General features: G+C 31.9%; 1 protein-coding gene across 3 annotated transcripts in view; it reads left to right on the top strand.

The window, feature by feature from the left end:
• LOC144966522 (1-phosphatidylinositol 4,5-bisphosphate phosphodiesterase classes I and II-like) overlaps positions 1–18,643 on the top strand; it is a 216,609-nt gene that overhangs the window by 172,869 nt on the left and 25,097 nt on the right. For 2 of the 3 annotated variants that reach the window (XM_078903172.1, XM_078903163.1), the window contains exons 10-21: positions 1,392–1,538; positions 2,690–2,847; positions 4,283–4,362; positions 5,387–5,471; positions 6,012–6,096; positions 11,841–12,189; positions 13,634–13,823; positions 14,783–14,879; positions 15,587–15,671; positions 16,935–17,059; positions 17,831–17,985; positions 18,475–18,639. In XM_078903172.1, the coding sequence (XP_078759298.1) occupies positions 1,392–1,538; positions 2,690–2,847; positions 4,283–4,362; positions 5,387–5,471; positions 6,012–6,096; positions 11,841–12,189; positions 13,634–13,823; positions 14,783–14,879; positions 15,587–15,671; positions 16,935–17,059; positions 17,831–17,985; positions 18,475–18,639 (1,721 nt within the window). Of the gene's footprint in view, positions 1–1,391; positions 1,539–2,689; positions 2,848–4,282; positions 4,363–5,386; positions 5,472–6,011; positions 6,097–7,999; positions 8,024–11,840; positions 12,190–13,633; positions 13,824–14,782; positions 14,880–15,586; positions 15,672–16,934; positions 17,060–17,830; positions 17,986–18,474; positions 18,640–18,643 lie in introns of all 3 variants that reach the window. The other variant, XM_078903156.1, reaches the window with a different exon arrangement.

Raw genomic sequence — 18,643 nt, 5'->3', positions numbered from 1 at the left:
TCCCTCTTTCTTTCTCTCTCTCTCTCTCTCTCTCTCTCTCTCTCTCTCTCTCTCTCTCTCTCTCTCTCTCTCTCTCTCTCCATGCATTTATCTACTTATCATTCTTTTCTCTCTCATTTTGAATTCACGTGTTATTAAGATTTACATTTTTGTCTTTATGAATTATAGATATGGTTTGTTGAAAAAATAATCGCAAATTTTAAGTGATGGGAATTTTTTTAAACCATCCTCACACAATGCACAAAATAATACATTATTTAAAATTCTTTCTAGACTTCCTTACTTTACCTAGCCCTCTTGTGTTTTGGTTCCGCTTTTAATTAAGCGTTTATTTAAACCTGTTTGAAATTTTTGTCTGATGGCAATTAATTGAGAAAGTTGTTGGGGTTTTTATGTTTGTTTGTTTTGGGGTTTTTTTTGTTTGTTTTTTTTGTTTTTTTTTGTTTTTTTTTTTTTTGTGTTTTGTTTTGTTTTGTTTTGTTTTTTTTTAAATTATTATTATTATTTAATTTCAATTCATACAGTTCTTTGACCTTTTAAAAAATGTTGAAATATCAGACGTATTGACAATGTGAATATGAGCATTTCTTAACAACCCCCGTGACTTTTCTCCTGTTATTAAAAGCATGAGTGTACAATAGCAGACTTGAGTTAGAAAACGATGAAATTATCGGTTTGATGAGTGTGTTTGTGCATGGATTAAAATGACATACATGAGATGCTTTTTGTCTAGTTTACATGAAGTAGGTCACCAAGATTAGCATGGTGGTTTGTAGATCTTGGTGTCTGTTTACGGTAGTAAAATTTACAGCAAAATTCGAATATGTTTATGATATATATAATATAATACATCTGCCCACATAATTATGAATGTATTTTATCAGGTATATGTATATATACTGACATTTATTGCAAAGTGTATTTATGAAATGCTTTTCAATTATATCTTATGTTTAGTGATTTCGACCTTATGACGCTGAAATTGTCTGAAAATGACACACATGGATTTAAAATACTGAGAAAAAAAAAAGAATATAAATCAAGGCTTTAAAACAAGGATATAAATTGAATTCTCTTTTAAAATCATTTTAGAGTAAATTAAATTATACGTCATCATTCAAGGAAGCTTTTAAATGATTGCAATACAACTATTAAGATATACAACATACCACTCAATTTAGGTACTTTAAAAAAAAGTAGTTTTGTAAATAATGTTACAAGGATTTCTATTTTTAAATCTTGATTCGCCGTATCTTAAACTTTAGATTGATAAAGGGTAAGTAAAGGCCCGATGAGAAGATCGTGTATACTATCAAAATACAAAAACGGCTGTTGTGGTTGTTTTATAATTTAATCTATGTTCTGCTCTCTTTCTCCCTCCTACCACCAAGGTCATTTATCTCTTGAGGGTTTCTTGCGATTTCTGATGAGTGACGACAACCAACTCATTCCAGCTGATAAGCTTGATCTCAGTCAGGACATGGACCAGCCCTTAGCACATTACTTCATCAACTCGTCTCACAACACATATCTTACAGGTACCCTTAACACATTACTGCATCAACTCGTCTCACAACACAAATCTTACAGTACTCATAGCACATCACTTCATCAACTGGTCTCACAATACAAATATTACAGGTACCCATAACACATCACTTGATCAACTCGTCTCACAACACATATCTTACAGGTACTCACACATAGCACATCACTTCATCAACTTGTCTCACAGGTCTTACAGGTACCCTTGACACATTACTTCATCAACTCGTCTCACAACACATATCTTACAGGTACCCTTGACACATTACTTCATCAACTCGTCTCACAACACATATCTTACAGGAACCCTAGCACATTACTTTATCAACCCGTCTCGCAACACATATCTTACAGGTACCCGTAACACATTACTTCATCAACTAGTCTCACAACACATATCTTACAGGAACCCTAGCACATTACTTTATCAATCTTTCTCGCAACACATATCATATAGGTACCCGTAACACATTACTTCATCAACTCATATTACACCATATGGCTTACAAGTACCCTTAGATTATCACCATACTTAATGAATCGTCTCACAACACATCTTATGGGTACCCTTAGCACATCACGTGACCAACTCGTCTTCCAATATTATAGTTATTGGTACCCTTAGCACATTACGTCATCAACTCATCTTACAACACATATCTTACAGTTAACCGCAACACATAACTGCTACCTAAACTATAAAAATGGAACTTTGTCGCCTACTGTATAAATCATTGAAGTATTATAAAAAGAATATTGAGCTTGATGAAACCATAGAAACATTTACATTTACGTTGTTTGTGTTTTTAATTGAGCTTTCATATAGCGCAATACCCACTTAACGTGCTCAAAGCGCTTTACAAGGGGCCCTGGCCAACTGCAATACATAACATATAAGACGGGACAACACGCCTATTAGGCGATATTACATTTTTTTTTCGGACAGAAACAACGCTGTTAACGGCCAGGGTACTCATTTTACACCAGAGTACGATGAGAGAATGTGAGTAAAGAGGCTTTTCCAGGGACTCAACTATGCGCCGAGCGAGGCTCAAACCCAGGACCTTCCAATCCAAAAGCGAGTGTCATACCACTAGACCACATAGCCGCACAACCGTTTTACAATCTTAATCAACACCTACAGGCCATCAGTTTACCAGCAAGTCGGCAGTGGAGGTGTACCACCAAGTTCTCCTCAGTGGCTGTCGTTGTATCGAGTTGGATTGCTGGGATGGCAAAGACTCGGACATGGAGCCTGTCATCACCCACGGATACACCATGTGTACTGAAATCTTGTTCAAGGTAACATAAGATAAGATGAACTTTAATAATTATCCACTTCTGGAAATTTACATTGGGTATTGCCATAGAAATTAATTAAGCATATGATGTGCTTTTAGTGTACTGTATTGCATTATTTTGTTTTGTTTTTTTTTTCTGGAAATGGGCTATTGTTTTTTGGGTTTTTTTGGGGGTTTGGGGGGGGGGGGGGGGGAGAGGTTGTTTCTTGTTATATATATATATATATATATATATATATATATATATATATATATATATATATATATATATATATATATATATATATATATATATATATACACACCATGTGTACTGAAATCTTGTTCAAGGTAACATAAGATAAGATGAACTTTAATAATTATCCACTTCTGGAAATTTACATTGGGTATTGCCATAGACTATTGAATTTCTGAAATTAATTAAGCATATGATGTGTTTTTATTGTATTGAATTGCATTATTTTGTTTTGTTTTGTTTTCTGGAAAGGGGGGGGGGGGGGGGGGGGGGGGGGGGGCTCTTGTTTTTTGGGGTTTTTTTGGGGGTGGGGGATATATATATATATATATATATATATATATATATATATATATATATATTTCCCACAACACCAATGAAATAAATAACAATAAGAAAACTCATTGTAAGCTTTAATTTGATTTACAAGGCAGGACAGATGATATGGACTTATAGAGTTTGTTCCCTTTGTCAACAAAACACAATGAATGGATTGCCATTAGTAGATGGCGTTGAACAATTTCAAATAAACGAAACAATGGAGGAATCGGCATTAGTCATTGTCAGCATTGTTATTGCTTTATACCCAAAGAGTACTGAGTTCAAGTACCCACCACGCTGCGTAGCCTTGATAAAGTCACCCTGTTCCGACTTATTTTGTGGTGCTGCACTACAGCTGATGCCTGTCTTTCCTTGGAATAGACCTTAAATAAAGACAAATTTCCTCTTGGAGATGAATAAAGGGATTTTTTAAATTCTTATTCTTTTTACAACCTATTTACACGCTTCACGATATAAAAATGCGCCCATCCAAACACGCTCCTATTCACTCAGAAGAATACTGGGTAATGTAAATGTTGCTGCTGGAAGCTCGAAGAAATGAATAACAATGTGAAACGCCCATCACTGTTTTGTTTATTCATCTTAACAACGTCACTACGACATCATCTCATTTATCTGTAGTGTTTCACTCATCTTGTTTGTTTATAAAGGGGAAACTCGAAACGTCCATTCTATCTGTTTTCGTAATTAAATTGAAGCTTACATTCAATTTTACATTGTAATTTATTCCTATTCACTAATCACCACATGCAAGACAAGTACATATTATGTACACAGTAAAAGTTGCAAATAGATTAATTAATAGATTACTTATCGATAAAATGAAATCTTTAAAAAAATAATATTTTTGTTTCCACAGGATGTAATTGAAGCCATAGCCCAGAGTGCATTTAAAACATCAGAATACCCTGTCATCCTGTCTTTTGAAAACCATTGCAGGTGGGCTGATCACACTTATTTTCCAACCCTTTTTTTTTTTTTCAATTCGAAGTCTTTTTTCATAAATCTCTGTATTTGTAATGACTTACCTCACTCAGCCTTATTCTCTGAGACGTTATTTTAAGGTCGACAGTAAGGAGTGCCAGTGACTGCAGTCTTCTATGTTTCCAGTGGCCTTCCTCTGTTGCGATTTCTGATGTCCATTTATATGCTGTTTTCATGATAACTCCCTCCACCATCCAGCAAACATGCTAAGTCCTCCTTCATCTTCTTCATTGGGATGTTTCAGAAATCGGGATCATGATAGCTTTTTATATATCTTTAGTGTTTATTTTGTATGATAAAAAAAATGTGATTTTTTTTTTTGTAGACATTTGTTTCAGAAAATATCTAATTTGCAGCAAACAGTTTTATTGATTTCCAAAATTGAAACTGTCTTTGCATTGCAACGTTGTTTTGGGAATCAAAAGTTTTGTATATGTAATGAAGCACAGTTTTTTCTTCTTATGAAATATATCAATTTTTAAAACGATATCATATCTACTTAGTCATAGTGATAAATAATATTTCTAGTTGAGCACAAAGGACTCCATGAAATATAAGCGAGAATAAACACAAAGTGAAATCGAGAGGTCAAATAAAGTATGACTAAGGCAGTGTGGAAATCAAACTGATAGAATATTTCCCTGATATATTTTCGATAATCATATTTAGTCTTTCCATTAAAAATGCACAATAGATTTTCAGTGAATTAAAAAAGGACCTAAAAGCTTTCAAAAAAAAAAAAAGAACAAAACCGAACACGAAACATTTTGATTCTCAGTTTTTGAAGCTGATAAATACATTGTTGTGCATTACTGTTTACGGTCCACAGCCCCTAGCAGCATTGAATTCACTTTGAAAAGGAAGCTACGTGTGAGATTTTTTTTTTTTTTTTTTTTTAATGCACATTGATAATAGGACTCAGTTTGGCTGAGTTAGTTTATTTATTCGTTCTTTTTTTCTTCTTCTTTTCTGTAACCAGTCCTAAACAGCAAGCCAAGATGGCCAACTATTGCAGGACAATTTTTGGAGATATGCTACTTATAAACCCTCTGGAGAGCAATCCTGTGAGTAGAAATCCGATTGCCATGATGGTAAAATGTTGATGATGATAACGACGATGTTAATGTCAGTGACTTTAACAGAAAAGAACCGCAACTTAATACACATAATATTTCTTTTTCTAGTACTATTGTTTTAAATCTTAATTAGCCTAGCAACAATTATGTAGAAGTTGTATATTAAGTCTAATAGTGGTGTATTAAAAATGTGTAATTCATATTTATTTTTATGAGACATGATAAAAAGGTTACAATAAAAAGTTACGTAAAATAAATTTTTTTCTTGGTCTGTTTTTCTAATAACCTGGAAAAATTCTAATTCTGGCTTGTTATTTAAAAAAAAATAATTTTCATACTGAAAATGATTTTCTAAATTCTGTTAGCATGCTAAGCCTTGTTTGAGAAATTTTTGCCTCCAAAAGTCATGATAATCAGCAAGATGATATTGCTATCTTTCCATAACATTGTGAATCTGAGAGGAGCAGATTAAGTATGTCTGTTTCATGGAAGGTATTGTCTTAAATGAATTTTTTTCTATTTCTAAAGCTGAAACAAGATACTCCACTGCCAAGTCCCAATTTGTTAAAACGCAAGATCATCGTCAAGAACAAGAAGAAACATTTTCACAGAGGTATTGGATTTATTATGTTGTATTGTAAATACTTCTCTGTACAGAATGGTCCTCGTGTGTTGAAAGTTCAACTGTTGTCATAGTCTCAGCTTGATAAACATGGTGTTCTATGTTTCAATGTGTTGTGGAAAACACAATATTAATGATGAATTCAATCGAGGGTTTTCAATTCCTGAAGATGACGTGTGCATGACACCGCGTGTCCACTTTAAGATAGCGATACTGTGCATTAGAAGTACATTTCATTGCTGTTTTGTTCTCTAGCAAAGCTTCATTCATTTCTCGTTAAAATTCATTTTAAAACATGGATCAAAAGAATTAAATGAGGAGGCATATGGTATAATGTTGATAAAAACAATCTTGCAGCATGATGAAGCTGTCACAACTTTCGCTTTTCAAAGCACTGTGTGTAATTATTATTTATTGAAAATTGCATGGAAGTAATTTGATCTAGTATAAGAAGATTAATTGACTAATTGATATATTATATTATACAGTGGAGTCCTGAACAGATAAACTGGTGGAAGATAAAATCTCGTTTATTTTTTTTTTAATTTAATATGGTCCTGTATATTACCTTATATAAGCCAGGTAAACAAAATGTGGTTTAACTAAATATGAATTGGTCTCGGTCTCAGTCTGCTTAAAATAAACTGTTTTCGGGCATAGTGGCCCACCTCCATTCCCCCCCCCCCCCCCCCCCCCGCCCCTCTACCCCCACCCCAATAAAAAAACAAGCAAAAGAAGCAATAAGGAAAGGAAGGTCTTCAAATGACAACAATACTATGCATGCATCAATGGTAAAGACTCGTCCACTCCATTTTCTCGAATTGGGGAGGCTACTGGACTTTTACCCACCACTCATTTTGAAATGAAAGGTTTTCCTTGAAAAGAGGCAGGATAAACTCTTTATTATAGAGTTTATCTATAGCGGACTGCACTGTATAATGAATTGTTGTCTTCCTTGATGTTTTAAATTTGGATTAGAAGGCAGGAGAAACTATAAATGTCATTCAAATTACGAAGCCGAGAAATTAGAAGAAGAAAAAAAAAAAAAGTACTATGGTTATCTCATTAGCAGCTCTTCTAAAAGCTTAAACTTTGTCTTCTTAAGCGTGTCTTCTAACGTGTTGTATGATGTTGATATGTTGTATTAAAAGAATGCATGTTATTTGGGTATGATCAAAACTGTTTACATTGTAAATCAGTAACGATAACAATTTGATTTCTTGTGATATGCACCTTTGATGGCCTGCAATGTCATGGTCGTGTTGATGTCTCTTGCATGTCTCTCACATTTTTTGCTGTTGTACATGTGCGTTTGTGTTTAAGTTTGTGTGTGGTAGTGCATTTGTGTGTTCATGTGGATGCATCTCTTTGTCTCTTTGTTATATTGACTAAAAATTATCAAATGAAAAAAAGAATATTGTAAAATTTGATAGGATTCTATATCCATAATGTATTTTACATGTCTAAAGAAAGCACTTTGAGCACGTTAGTGGATATTGTGAATATTGCACTACATAAATGCTCAATATTTCTTTTTAAATTAAATTTTATATTCATTTGCTAGCAGTTCAAAGCCCTGGTCTGATTTTTGTAAATGCTGTATTATTCAAAGATCTGCTATCTGAGAGTAAAAGCTCTATTAAAAAATTTGGTGATCGAATGTTAGTATGAAATGTGAAGTAGTTGATATGGATTGTTGTTGTTTTTGTTTTTGTTGTTTGCCTCTTTAGTTTGATATGTTGTTGTTTTGTGTTTCTCCGCCTAACTGTTGTGTGTCCTTTTAGATTGATATGTTGTTGTTGTTGTTGTGTTTCCTCTTGACTGTCGTTCGTGTCCCTTTCATTCCATTCTTGATGTAGTCTTGTCAACTTTGCATATTTGATATCTGTTCTAGAAAAATCGTCTAGGAAAAACAGAGGTAAGCACGCTTTGACTTTGCTTCAATACACTTCCTTATTTTTTTAATATTTTTTTTTATGTTATTGTTGATTGAAATTTTCCTAAATTCTTCGCTGGACGTTGAAAAAAGTTAAACATATTAATGAGAATGTTTTGTATTGTTTATTTATTTATTCTTGTATTATTTATTTATTTATTCATTTTTAATCTATCTATTTATTTATGTATTTATTTTTTTATTGCCATGTTTATTTATTTATCTATTGGTTTATTTATTTTCTGTGTATTTATTTATTTATTTATTAACTTCCCCATTTATTTATCCACTGTTCCACAACTTTTTTTTTTTTTTAATTAATTATTATTTTTTTAATTGTTTTGTTTACTTACGTAATGTCTGCATGCAATTATAAAAGAAATGGCGGAAAATCTAGCAATGATATCTTTATTCAGTTTTGCTTCAAGTCAAAGGGAATCTGGGATTATGATGACTCTTAATCACAATCAAAGAGATTGATATCTTCACCTTTACATTTTGTTTACTTACGTAATGTCTGCATGCAATTATAAAAGAAATGGCGGAAAATCTAGCAATGATATCTTTATTCAGTTTTGCTTCAAGTCAAAGGGAATCTGGGATTATGATGACTCTTAATCACAATCAAAGAGATTGATATCTTCACCTTACTTTAGTGAGCAAGGTTTTTTATGCAAGTGGAATTATGATTGTATTACCATGTCTGAACAATTTCATCACGTTTCTATTATTATATGTTCTGTTTTTGTTGCATGAATTTGCACTCCCCTATATTTTACGACTAGAAGCATTTTTTTAAAATATGAGTTAATAATAATAATATATTATTATATTTGTTGAGCTCTCTTCCATATCACGAGGAAGTGCTCAGAGCGTTAACCGTCCTAATTTCTCACCATATTAGAATTCTTATTATTACTAACAGATTGATTAAATTTACAGCAGTAAATGGATCAATTGACACATTATTTCAAAGAAATACTTAATTTTGAAGATATTTTTTAAAAATTCTTATGTAGTTCATTATGTTAATTCAGCCTACAAGCACAAAAATGATTGTATTAATTGATGAGTTTAGTCAATGCTGTTTCAATATTACATACCTACTACTCTGTTATTTGACAGCTAAAAAGAAAGGTAACAAGAGACTTTAATGAGATTTAACTTGATTTGATTTGCCTACCTGATCAGCAGATGAGCTGTGTGTCATAATTATTCTACCTTTCTCTACTTGCCTCTTCGACACGCTCATTCTAAAATAGCTTTCTAACCTTACTTCTTAATGTTTGGTTTGAAACATATCTTGTTTGATTTTTTATTTTGATTTTTTTTTAAATAACACCCTTGGTCTGAGAAATTTTTCACATGATGATTATAGAAAATGAAAAGAAAGTAATGTTTTATTCATAGAATTTTCAAAACATCTATTTATGGGTATCAATTAATTCAATTTGCCATCTCTCGTTTTAACATATTATATTAGATTTTTTTCTATTTTAATTTTTTCAAAAATACTTTAGCTAAAAGATGAATGTTCATCAAATTTTAAAATAATGTTAAAACGTTATTTGAATTTTTGAAAATTAATAAATTTCAATTTTATGTGGGTTTTTTTTTTTTTTTTTTTTTTTTTTTATTTTATTTATTTTTTTTTTTTTTTTAACCATTCATTTCCTATTTTATATCCTCAATATATACACTCTTAGCCAATAAAAACCATTGCGATTTTCATAAAATTATACAGTTTTGTTTCCTTTCCGTATTTGCCGATCTTTTTTATTTTTATTTTTTTTATTTGCCAAAATCCACTCTGAGTGATTCCTCACCAAATGACCAATAATTATTATTGATTTACACAATATGATTTAACAAGAAGACAACACTATTTACTTCAATACTGTTGATTTTATTTGACAACACTGGGATATGTAGAAATGGTATCTCATTAGAGAAGAGAGGAAACGTTCTGTAATATTTAGTAGGAATGTTTCAACTACTTTATAACTCTCGGTATTAACACGTGGGTGACGTTGAAATCTTAACTTTTTCTCCATTAAACCTTATTAGTTTTAATAATTTGAAGTTAATAGATCTCAAGGACTATTTATAATATACTCATGATCACTTTATTGATTTATTTTTATTTTACTTTTATTTTATTCATTTTGATTTTACTTTATATTTATTTACGCTTATAAATATTTAAAGGAGGAAAATGTTCACAATGCTCAATACTTTACATTTTATTAAGCAAATAACATACATTTTCATTATTTGTTAGAAACTCATATTAAAATCATTTTTACAAATAATCTCTCATGTAGCCCCTTATGTTGATTCGCTTTTGCACAAAAGGTGTCATAACTTTTTAAAACAAGTTTTGAAATATGTGTAGGAGAATGCCGGAAATCTTAAACGTGTTTGAGAGTTGCTAGCCTTTGTTGTAGATTTTGAACACATTATGATTTTTTTTTAATATGCAGTAAATCTGATCTGATTCCTAATTCCAACAAATCATTTTCAACTACCAGTCCAGTTTTGCCCCCCTTTTTTTTCTTCCCTAGTTTAAAATGCGAAATAATCATTTGAATTTTATCAAAATTTTCATCAATAATCGAGTAAACTATATCTCTGAGTGTATATTCTTTCAAATAAAATAAGAGGGAAAATTTTGATTTTTTCAAGGGTTCGAATACTCATTTATAAGCCTGATAATTGTTATGTAAATACTCTTAAATCAAAGCAATAAACAACAATGTGACATTGAATGTAAGCTTCAATTTAATTACGAAAACAGATAAAATGGACGTTTCGGGTTTCCCCTTTATCAACTAACAGGATGAATGAAACACTACAGATGAAGGAGATGATGTGGTAGTGGTGTTGTTACAACTTTTATAATCTGTTTTCATAATTAAATTGAAGCTTACATTCAATTTCACATTGTTATTTATTTCTTCGAGCTTCGAGCAGCAAACATTTACATTAAACCAAAGCAAATCATTGTCCATTATAACAGCTTGAAAGCAATCAGACTTTCAAATATAGTGAGCATGTAGATCACAGGATATTGTCTAAAGAATGCAATCAAATTTAACCTTTTATTTAAATACACGACAGTCTTCAAATCAGTGCAGCAATATTCTGACATCCACGACACTGGTATTTATCTCTAACACTTTCATTCAGTGCCATTTCATTGCATTACTATCTTTGCCTTATAGAATTGTACATAAACTTTACATGACTAAATAATTAATTATCTCTAGAAGGGAATATATAATTCAATATACATATTCAATAGAAATATTATATTAACTTGATGGTCAGAATCTCAGTGAAGTTTGTATAGAGTTTTACTTGTGTTTTTATATGAAGAGATTGTAATTTGTACGTTATGTTGTGGTAATACTAGCAATATTAGTTAATCGCGATTTTCTCCTTTAATTTGTTTTTGAAGTTATTCAAACTGGTAAAGAAATAGCTCTTTGTTATGATAGATTTATCTGGGGGTTTTTATAATGAAAATTTAATCAATAGTTGAGTTAGGGGTTTTTTATTTTTTCACTTTTGTGAATTTCTATCAATTTATTTTTTACTTATTTAAAACATGTTTTATTGTAACTCAGTAAGATGCTTACACATTTCTGACAAAAGAAATATTTTTAAAAGGAAAATCCTAATTTTATTTGAATAGAGGAAAGTTCTTATGAGAAAACAATGTGAATGTAGATTATTATGTGATAATTGATGATACTCAGTTATAGACCATCATTATGGGTACCCTTCTAATCCACAGCCCAGAACATGTCCAAAAGACTACGCAAGAACCAAGAGGGAAGCATCAAAACAAGGCTAACTGAAGTAGAGGAGGATGTTGAAATGGAAGCCACGGCCAATTCGGAAGTCCCTGCATCTGCCTCTCCCGCTGCCCCTACAGACCCCAATGCAGAATCACCAGAGGAGCTAAGACCCATCCCCAGCCCCACCACCCCGAACAGCCCAAGCAGTCCTACCAGCCCGACACCCCCAACTTCTCCAGAACAGCCACCAATCGCCCTCATCCCTGAACCTGTAGAGTCCAAGGAACCAAAAGAGCAAAAGTCTCCTACAAGGATTGCTCTGGAAAAAAATCTGTCCATCTCCAGGTTAACTCTATTTTATATTGTGTTTAGTCGTTATGTGTTCAAATCACTTACATTTTCATGATTTTGCATCAAATGTTAGAACAGTTATTTTAATCCAGTAGCAGCTTTGAGGTCTTGTGATATGACACTCGCCTCCCATAGTGGGCAAGGGGGGGGGGGGTACATACTGTGTCTTCTATCCCCTTATATCTGTTTTCAAACCTGCTTTCTGTCTTTGTCTTGGAATGAGATTACTTGATTTTGTCCTGGTCCTGACCGGAGTCCTAGCTGGGAGGGAAACAGTCAAATGCATAGTTATTGTTTTGGGAGATGATATTTTTTTCCTTGTAAATCATCTCTCTGTTATTTATTATTACATTTGTTATTTTGAATGTATAATGTAAGCATTTGAGTGTATTCCTCTTTGTTGGATTTTGTGCTTGTGTCCGGATGAGACTTATAAGGTGATCTCAAACTAAGTACATTGGTGGTATGCGTTTGGAATCTACATCTGATCCCTATTTGTCCCCAGTTCCCCTATGTCTTACTTTTTCTTGGGTGCTTTAATTGTAATTCTAGAACTTTTTACTTTCCCATTTTCTTCCCATTTACTGCGGCGCTGATATAACCTTAATGTGTTGTAAGTGCCGTAAAACCAATAAAAACAAAAACAACATATGACACTCGCCTTTGGACCTGTTTTAGTCCTGCTGTGGGGTGGAGCAAAGTTTGACACTTCCATCCATTTTCTCAGTTTATTTTTTTTTTTTTTTTTTTTGGGGGGGGGGGGGGTTTGCGTTTTCTCAATGCACTCATGTGTAAAATGAGTACCTGGCTGATAACAGCATTGTCTCTGTTAGAATCAATTGTAATAGCAGCTTACAAGTGTCCCGTCTAATCCTACATATTAAATGTTGCTGTTGGCATGGAACCCTTTGTAAAGCGCTTTGGGTACATTTAAGGGATATTGCACGCCCCTTAAACAGTGGGCTGTAATGATATGAAATTCTAATTCTATGGGGTTTTATTTTTGTTCTTTTCCAGTTTTTGACTAAAGGTAAACCAGATGATGTGTTCAGATAAATCTACCAAGTTATAGACGAAAATGAATATAACAGGTTGAAAAAAAAATGTACCTATTACTGAACATTTTGGACTCCAAACCATTCTTCAACCAACAACAAAAATAATTTTAAAAACGTAAATGCATTACTTTAAAAACCAGATAGACTATCTAGTAGATAGGCTGGTGTTTAAAGTAATGTTTTTATTGTTTTTGTTATTCTGTGTTTGGTATTTTGTTCTTTTTTGAAGCTGTTATATTCAATTTTGTTCATTACTTTTTACAGTCCACAGCTTAGCAGTTTAGGGTCAAATAAATGTATCACCACCTATACATTTAATTGCCTTTTTTTTATTTATAGTGGTAAGGACCAACCAATGAAAATTGATTTTTTATCTCCAGTGAAGGCACAGAGGCCTCTGAGATGTCAAGGGAAGGAGACTTTGGGTTTGACAGTGACTCTGACTCGTCAGACAGTGAGGAGGAGGATGAGACCATGACGGAGGAGGAGAAGGAGAGAGTGAAGAAGAAGCAGAAGAAAGTTTTGACAGAAGAAGAAAAGAAGAGGCGACAAAAAATGAAGAAAGAAAAGGTGAGCAAATGATTTTAAAATAAACGTCGAAGAAAATACCAGAAAAACAGAAACAAAGAGAATATCTGTAAAGAATATTTACTACTATTTTTGTGAATTATTCAAAGCATCCATTTTGTTTTGTGTTGTTTTGTTTGCTGCCATCATAGCCAATGAAAGCTCTCTTTCTTCAGTTATATCCCAAGTTTGTTTTATTTATATTTACGAATAGATTCTATGGATTGATACTGTACTCAAATTACCAATAAATATAAATATATATGATTACCTTGAATTTTATTTTCTTGTTGAGGAAAGAAGTAAAGGAGGGGATGGAATGTAGCGAGTGGTAAAAATGGACTGGCTAGCTAACCAGTAAACTCAATCTTCCAATTTGAAAATTTCAGCCAGTGTTTTGTAATGCTTTAGAATTTTAATCGCCATTTTTCTTTCAAAAGCTACCTCTTTCATAATTGAATCCACCTTTAGCATTTGACATGAATGATTGTATTAACGGTTCCGGTTCGTGTGCAGTTGCTGTCTTTTTTTTTTTTTCCTATTGTTATTTACATTAACAGTTAATTAGCGTTAGCCTCTGGAGCATAAAATTGGACTTGTAACAGCATTGTCCTCATAGAAAAATTGTATAATACCAGGCATCGTGTTAAGAGTTACTGTTGGCTTGGGACCCATTGTAAAGCGCTTCAAACACATTAAGTGGCTATTGCACATTTTTGATGTGATGTATTTAGGTAAAATACTGACAACATCCGCCAAAACACAAAACTATGTTTAACCTTGAGCGCTTATAGTCTGATTGATAATAATTTCATGAGAACTAATCATTAAAATGTCTGTTTTAAAACAATTACCAAGAGCTAAGTGACGTCAACTTCATTCATTCCATAAAAGCATAAATTTGATTCTGTAATTTTATTGTAAACACTTTCGATTAAGATGTGTCGTCTCCATCCCTCCAGGGTACCGCTGGGAAAGAAGCCTCTGCTGGAATGGAGATGTCATTGTTGGTCAATTACATCCAACCCGTGCATTTCCACACGTTTGAGCAGTCAGAAAGTAAGTTGGGACTTCATATATGTGACCCCTTGCCTCAAAACGGAATTAAGTCGGGATGATTAAGATGCTGATAATTGAATTTGTAGCATTGAGTTTATAAACTTTATTGAGGAGAATGAATATCATATTTCAGGTTGTTGAATATCAATCATTCATAATTTTGTCCAGTTTAACTTTAATTTGACTTTTTAGCATCTGGTTCATCCCGCATAATTCCAATTTGAGATGTTGGGTCACATAATATGTTATTGATGTATTCTTGTTAGTCAATTTTACAAATGCAACCAATAAAGAAATGTGTTAGTAATTACGAATAAGACATTAATATTGAATATGAATATCAAAGAATACATTTGGGTAGATTCTCATTGCTCAAAGTACTTAACTATACTTTATTTATTAGTTTTAAAGGCTATATGAAACAAAACATTTCATATAATACGTATTCCCTTTTTGTATTAGCACTCTTACATTTTTTTGTCACTGTCTTGATAGGTCACGACTCACGACTGGGTCAAGTGAGGTAACCAGTGTAAAGTACCTGACTGAAAAAAACACAATGCCGGGCAGAATCTGTGATCATTTTAGTAAGGCATGAGTATGATTAACAAGTTTAACTCAAAATCTATTTCATGTGATAATTCACGTCTAATTGGCTACAGTTTCAAACTTCTGTTTTATTTTTCTTTATGCTTCTTTTCTTTCAGAGCGTAAACGAAGCTATGAAATCACGTCTTTTGTTGAGACACAAGGCACATCTTTACTGAAAGAATTTCCAGTGGACTTTGTCAAGTATCCTTATGTCCTCTGAGCGAGCAATTTAGATTAATGGCTTGCTATCTTTTTTAGTCTGTATAACTATTGCGCTTATGTATAAAGAATATTTGACCCATCGCTTTAAAGTGGTTTTAAGTCGGGTTGATTTAGATGATAATAATAGACTTTATCGTCAAAAAAAATTGAAAATTGTGTTAAGTTATGTTTTATTGTGGAAAGTCAACAAAATCTCTTACAGTAACATAAACTAAAATTTTTACATTTCTGTTCATTATGCTTTTAAAATCTCTTTTGGCATCTGGTTTAAGGCGATGAGTCACATGTAGACATGTGATTATGTGTTCAAGGTGACTGTGGTCAAAGCAGTGATAGTTGGTTTGTTGTTGCAACAACTTTGTTGCAAAGTAAGATGTATGAAAGTGAAATGAAACATTTCGCTGACATAAGTACACACTGTTGTTGTTATTATTATTATAATTATTATTATTATTATTATTATAATTATTATTATTATTATTATTATTATTATTATTATTATTATTATTATATTATTATTATTATTATTATTATTATTATTATTATTATTATTATTATTATTAATAATAATATTATTATTATTATTATTATTATTATTATTATTATTATTATTATTATTATTATTATTATTATTATTATTATTATTATTATTATTATTATTAATATTATTATTATTATTATTATTATTATTATTATTATTATTATTATTATTATTATTTATTATTATTATAATTATAATTATTATTATTATTATTATTATTATTATTATTATTATTATTATTATTATTATTATTATTATTATTATTATTATTATTATTAAGTAATGAATGAAAGTAACTTTTTTGTTTGTTTATATATTTATTGTTTATTAATTTATTTATATTTTAATTACTTTTTTTAATTACTTATTTTTACTTTTTATTTTTGTTTGATTATGTTTTTTCCTAATCAATACTTGTGATAGCATCTTGCAGTCAATAAGACGTTCTGATTAACAAAGAATTCATCCTTCATCATGGCACAGTTGTTCATCGAAAGTTCATTGTATGTGCGTTATGGAAATTTGTTAATCTATACATCTTAAACTTATAATTACTAGCAGTTGTCTTCATCACCAAGTCTTGGTTATATAGATATCAGCATGGTGTTGGGAAGGAGTTTATGATTGGTGTTGATCATCTTCAGTAGATAAGGGTAACTGAATGAAACATAAAATCGCCATTTCCTTCACTTTTGATTCAGCTATAACAAACGTCAAATGAGCCGAATCTACCCCAAGGGTACAAGAGTGGACTCTAGTAATTTCATGCCACAAGTCTTCTGGAATGCTGGCTGTCAACTGGTGGCTCTCAATTTTCAAACACTTGGTATGGAAATATATATTGTTTACTTACATTTTTAAGTATATGTAAATATAATTAAACTTGTCCATATTATTCGCTTAAAATTACAGAGGAACTGGTCCATACGATGATATTGGAAATATAGAAATATTTATGAAGATGTCTTTCAAAGTTAGTACTAATTCTGAAAATATTTTTTAAAGTCTGCTCTCCATAATTTATTAACAATTTTGATGATGTATGATAAAACATCTTTTTTCACTTTGGTCGTGTCGTTTATTTCATAGAGTGATAGATTAAAATAATATCTAACCTCTCAGAAAGTCTTAAATCCCAAGTCATATTTAAAGAATTTTTGACAAGTTGGGGCCCATGTTGATCTATGGATGTTGAAGTAAAAATTTTCCGGTCAAAATGAGAGTAGAAAAGTGTTTTGACAATGTATTGCATATTTGTTATTTGGTGGGATAGTAAAGTCCTTCAGAGCCATTAGGCCCATGGAGCCAGAGCTTATCCCGGTTTCTATAGCATGAAACAGACATAGCAATCTCAAAGTACTTTTCACCAGATCTAACTGACCCAGCTACCCATTCACTGGGTCAGAAAAAAAAATCACGACTTCACCCGGGATCAATCTCAGTGCCTTTATGTGTGACGCCTGTACTCTACTAACTGAGCAATTGGGCCCCCAATTATGATGCTCAAAAACTTCACAATGACGATTAACAGTAAAAGGTTATTTATCTTATTATTTACCCTGCCTAATAATGTCTTTGTTCCCCAATTATATTTCAGATCTTGCCATGCAAATAAACCAGGGTATTTTTGAGTTCAACAACAGATCTGGTTACATCTTAAAGCCAGACTTCATGAGACGTCCTGACCGGCACTTCGATCCATTTGCCGAGTCGACTGTTGATGGAATTATTGCAGGAACTGTGTCTGTCAGGGTGAGTTTTTGTTTGTTTGTTTTTACTTGTTTTCTTTTTCTCGTTTTAAAAAAAAAGTTTTTTACTTCTTTTTTTTTTTTTTTTGAATGTGAGTTTGTTAGCTGAATATCTTCTTATTTATTTGTTGGTGTTTTTTTTTGTTTTTTTTTCACAATGTTTTCATTTAAGATTTTAGTTTATTGTATTGTGGTATTACAGCCAACCCAGGATCTGTTATTCTTATTATTATTATCTGACTTACTCAGGCACACTAACAGTGTAAAATCGCTTAAATAAGCTGGGGGCTTTTTATGTTTATTTTTGTTGGTTGGTTGGTTGGTTTGGGTTTTTTGGGCTGGAGGGGGGGGGGGGGGGGGGGGTGATTTTGTTCGTTTTTATTTTCTTTACAGAAATGAAAATAAAAGAAACAAATAAAAAGAAAAGTAAACGAATAGTACTTTTCTGATAGTGAAATTTTGTACTGATTTCATATCTTATATATCCTCACAGATCATATCAGGTCAATTTTTGACAGACAAGAAAGTGGGTACCTATGTGGAAGTTGACATGTATGGTCTACCTACTGACACAGTTAGAAAGAAGTTCCGTACCAAGACAGTGCCCAACAACGGCATCAACCCAGTCTACAATGAGAATCCATTTGTGTTCAAAAAGGTAA

This window comes from Berghia stephanieae, chromosome 1, assembly GCF_034508935.2.
Source record: "Berghia stephanieae isolate SIO BIC M18660-M18661 chromosome 1, UCSD_Bste_1.3, whole genome shotgun sequence".
In the NCBI taxonomy this organism is placed as follows: Eukaryota; Metazoa; Mollusca; class Gastropoda; order Nudibranchia; family Aeolidiidae; genus Berghia; species Berghia stephanieae.
The sequence above is the reverse complement of the archived record's forward strand: the minus strand, read 5'-3'. Positions and strand labels throughout refer to the sequence as shown.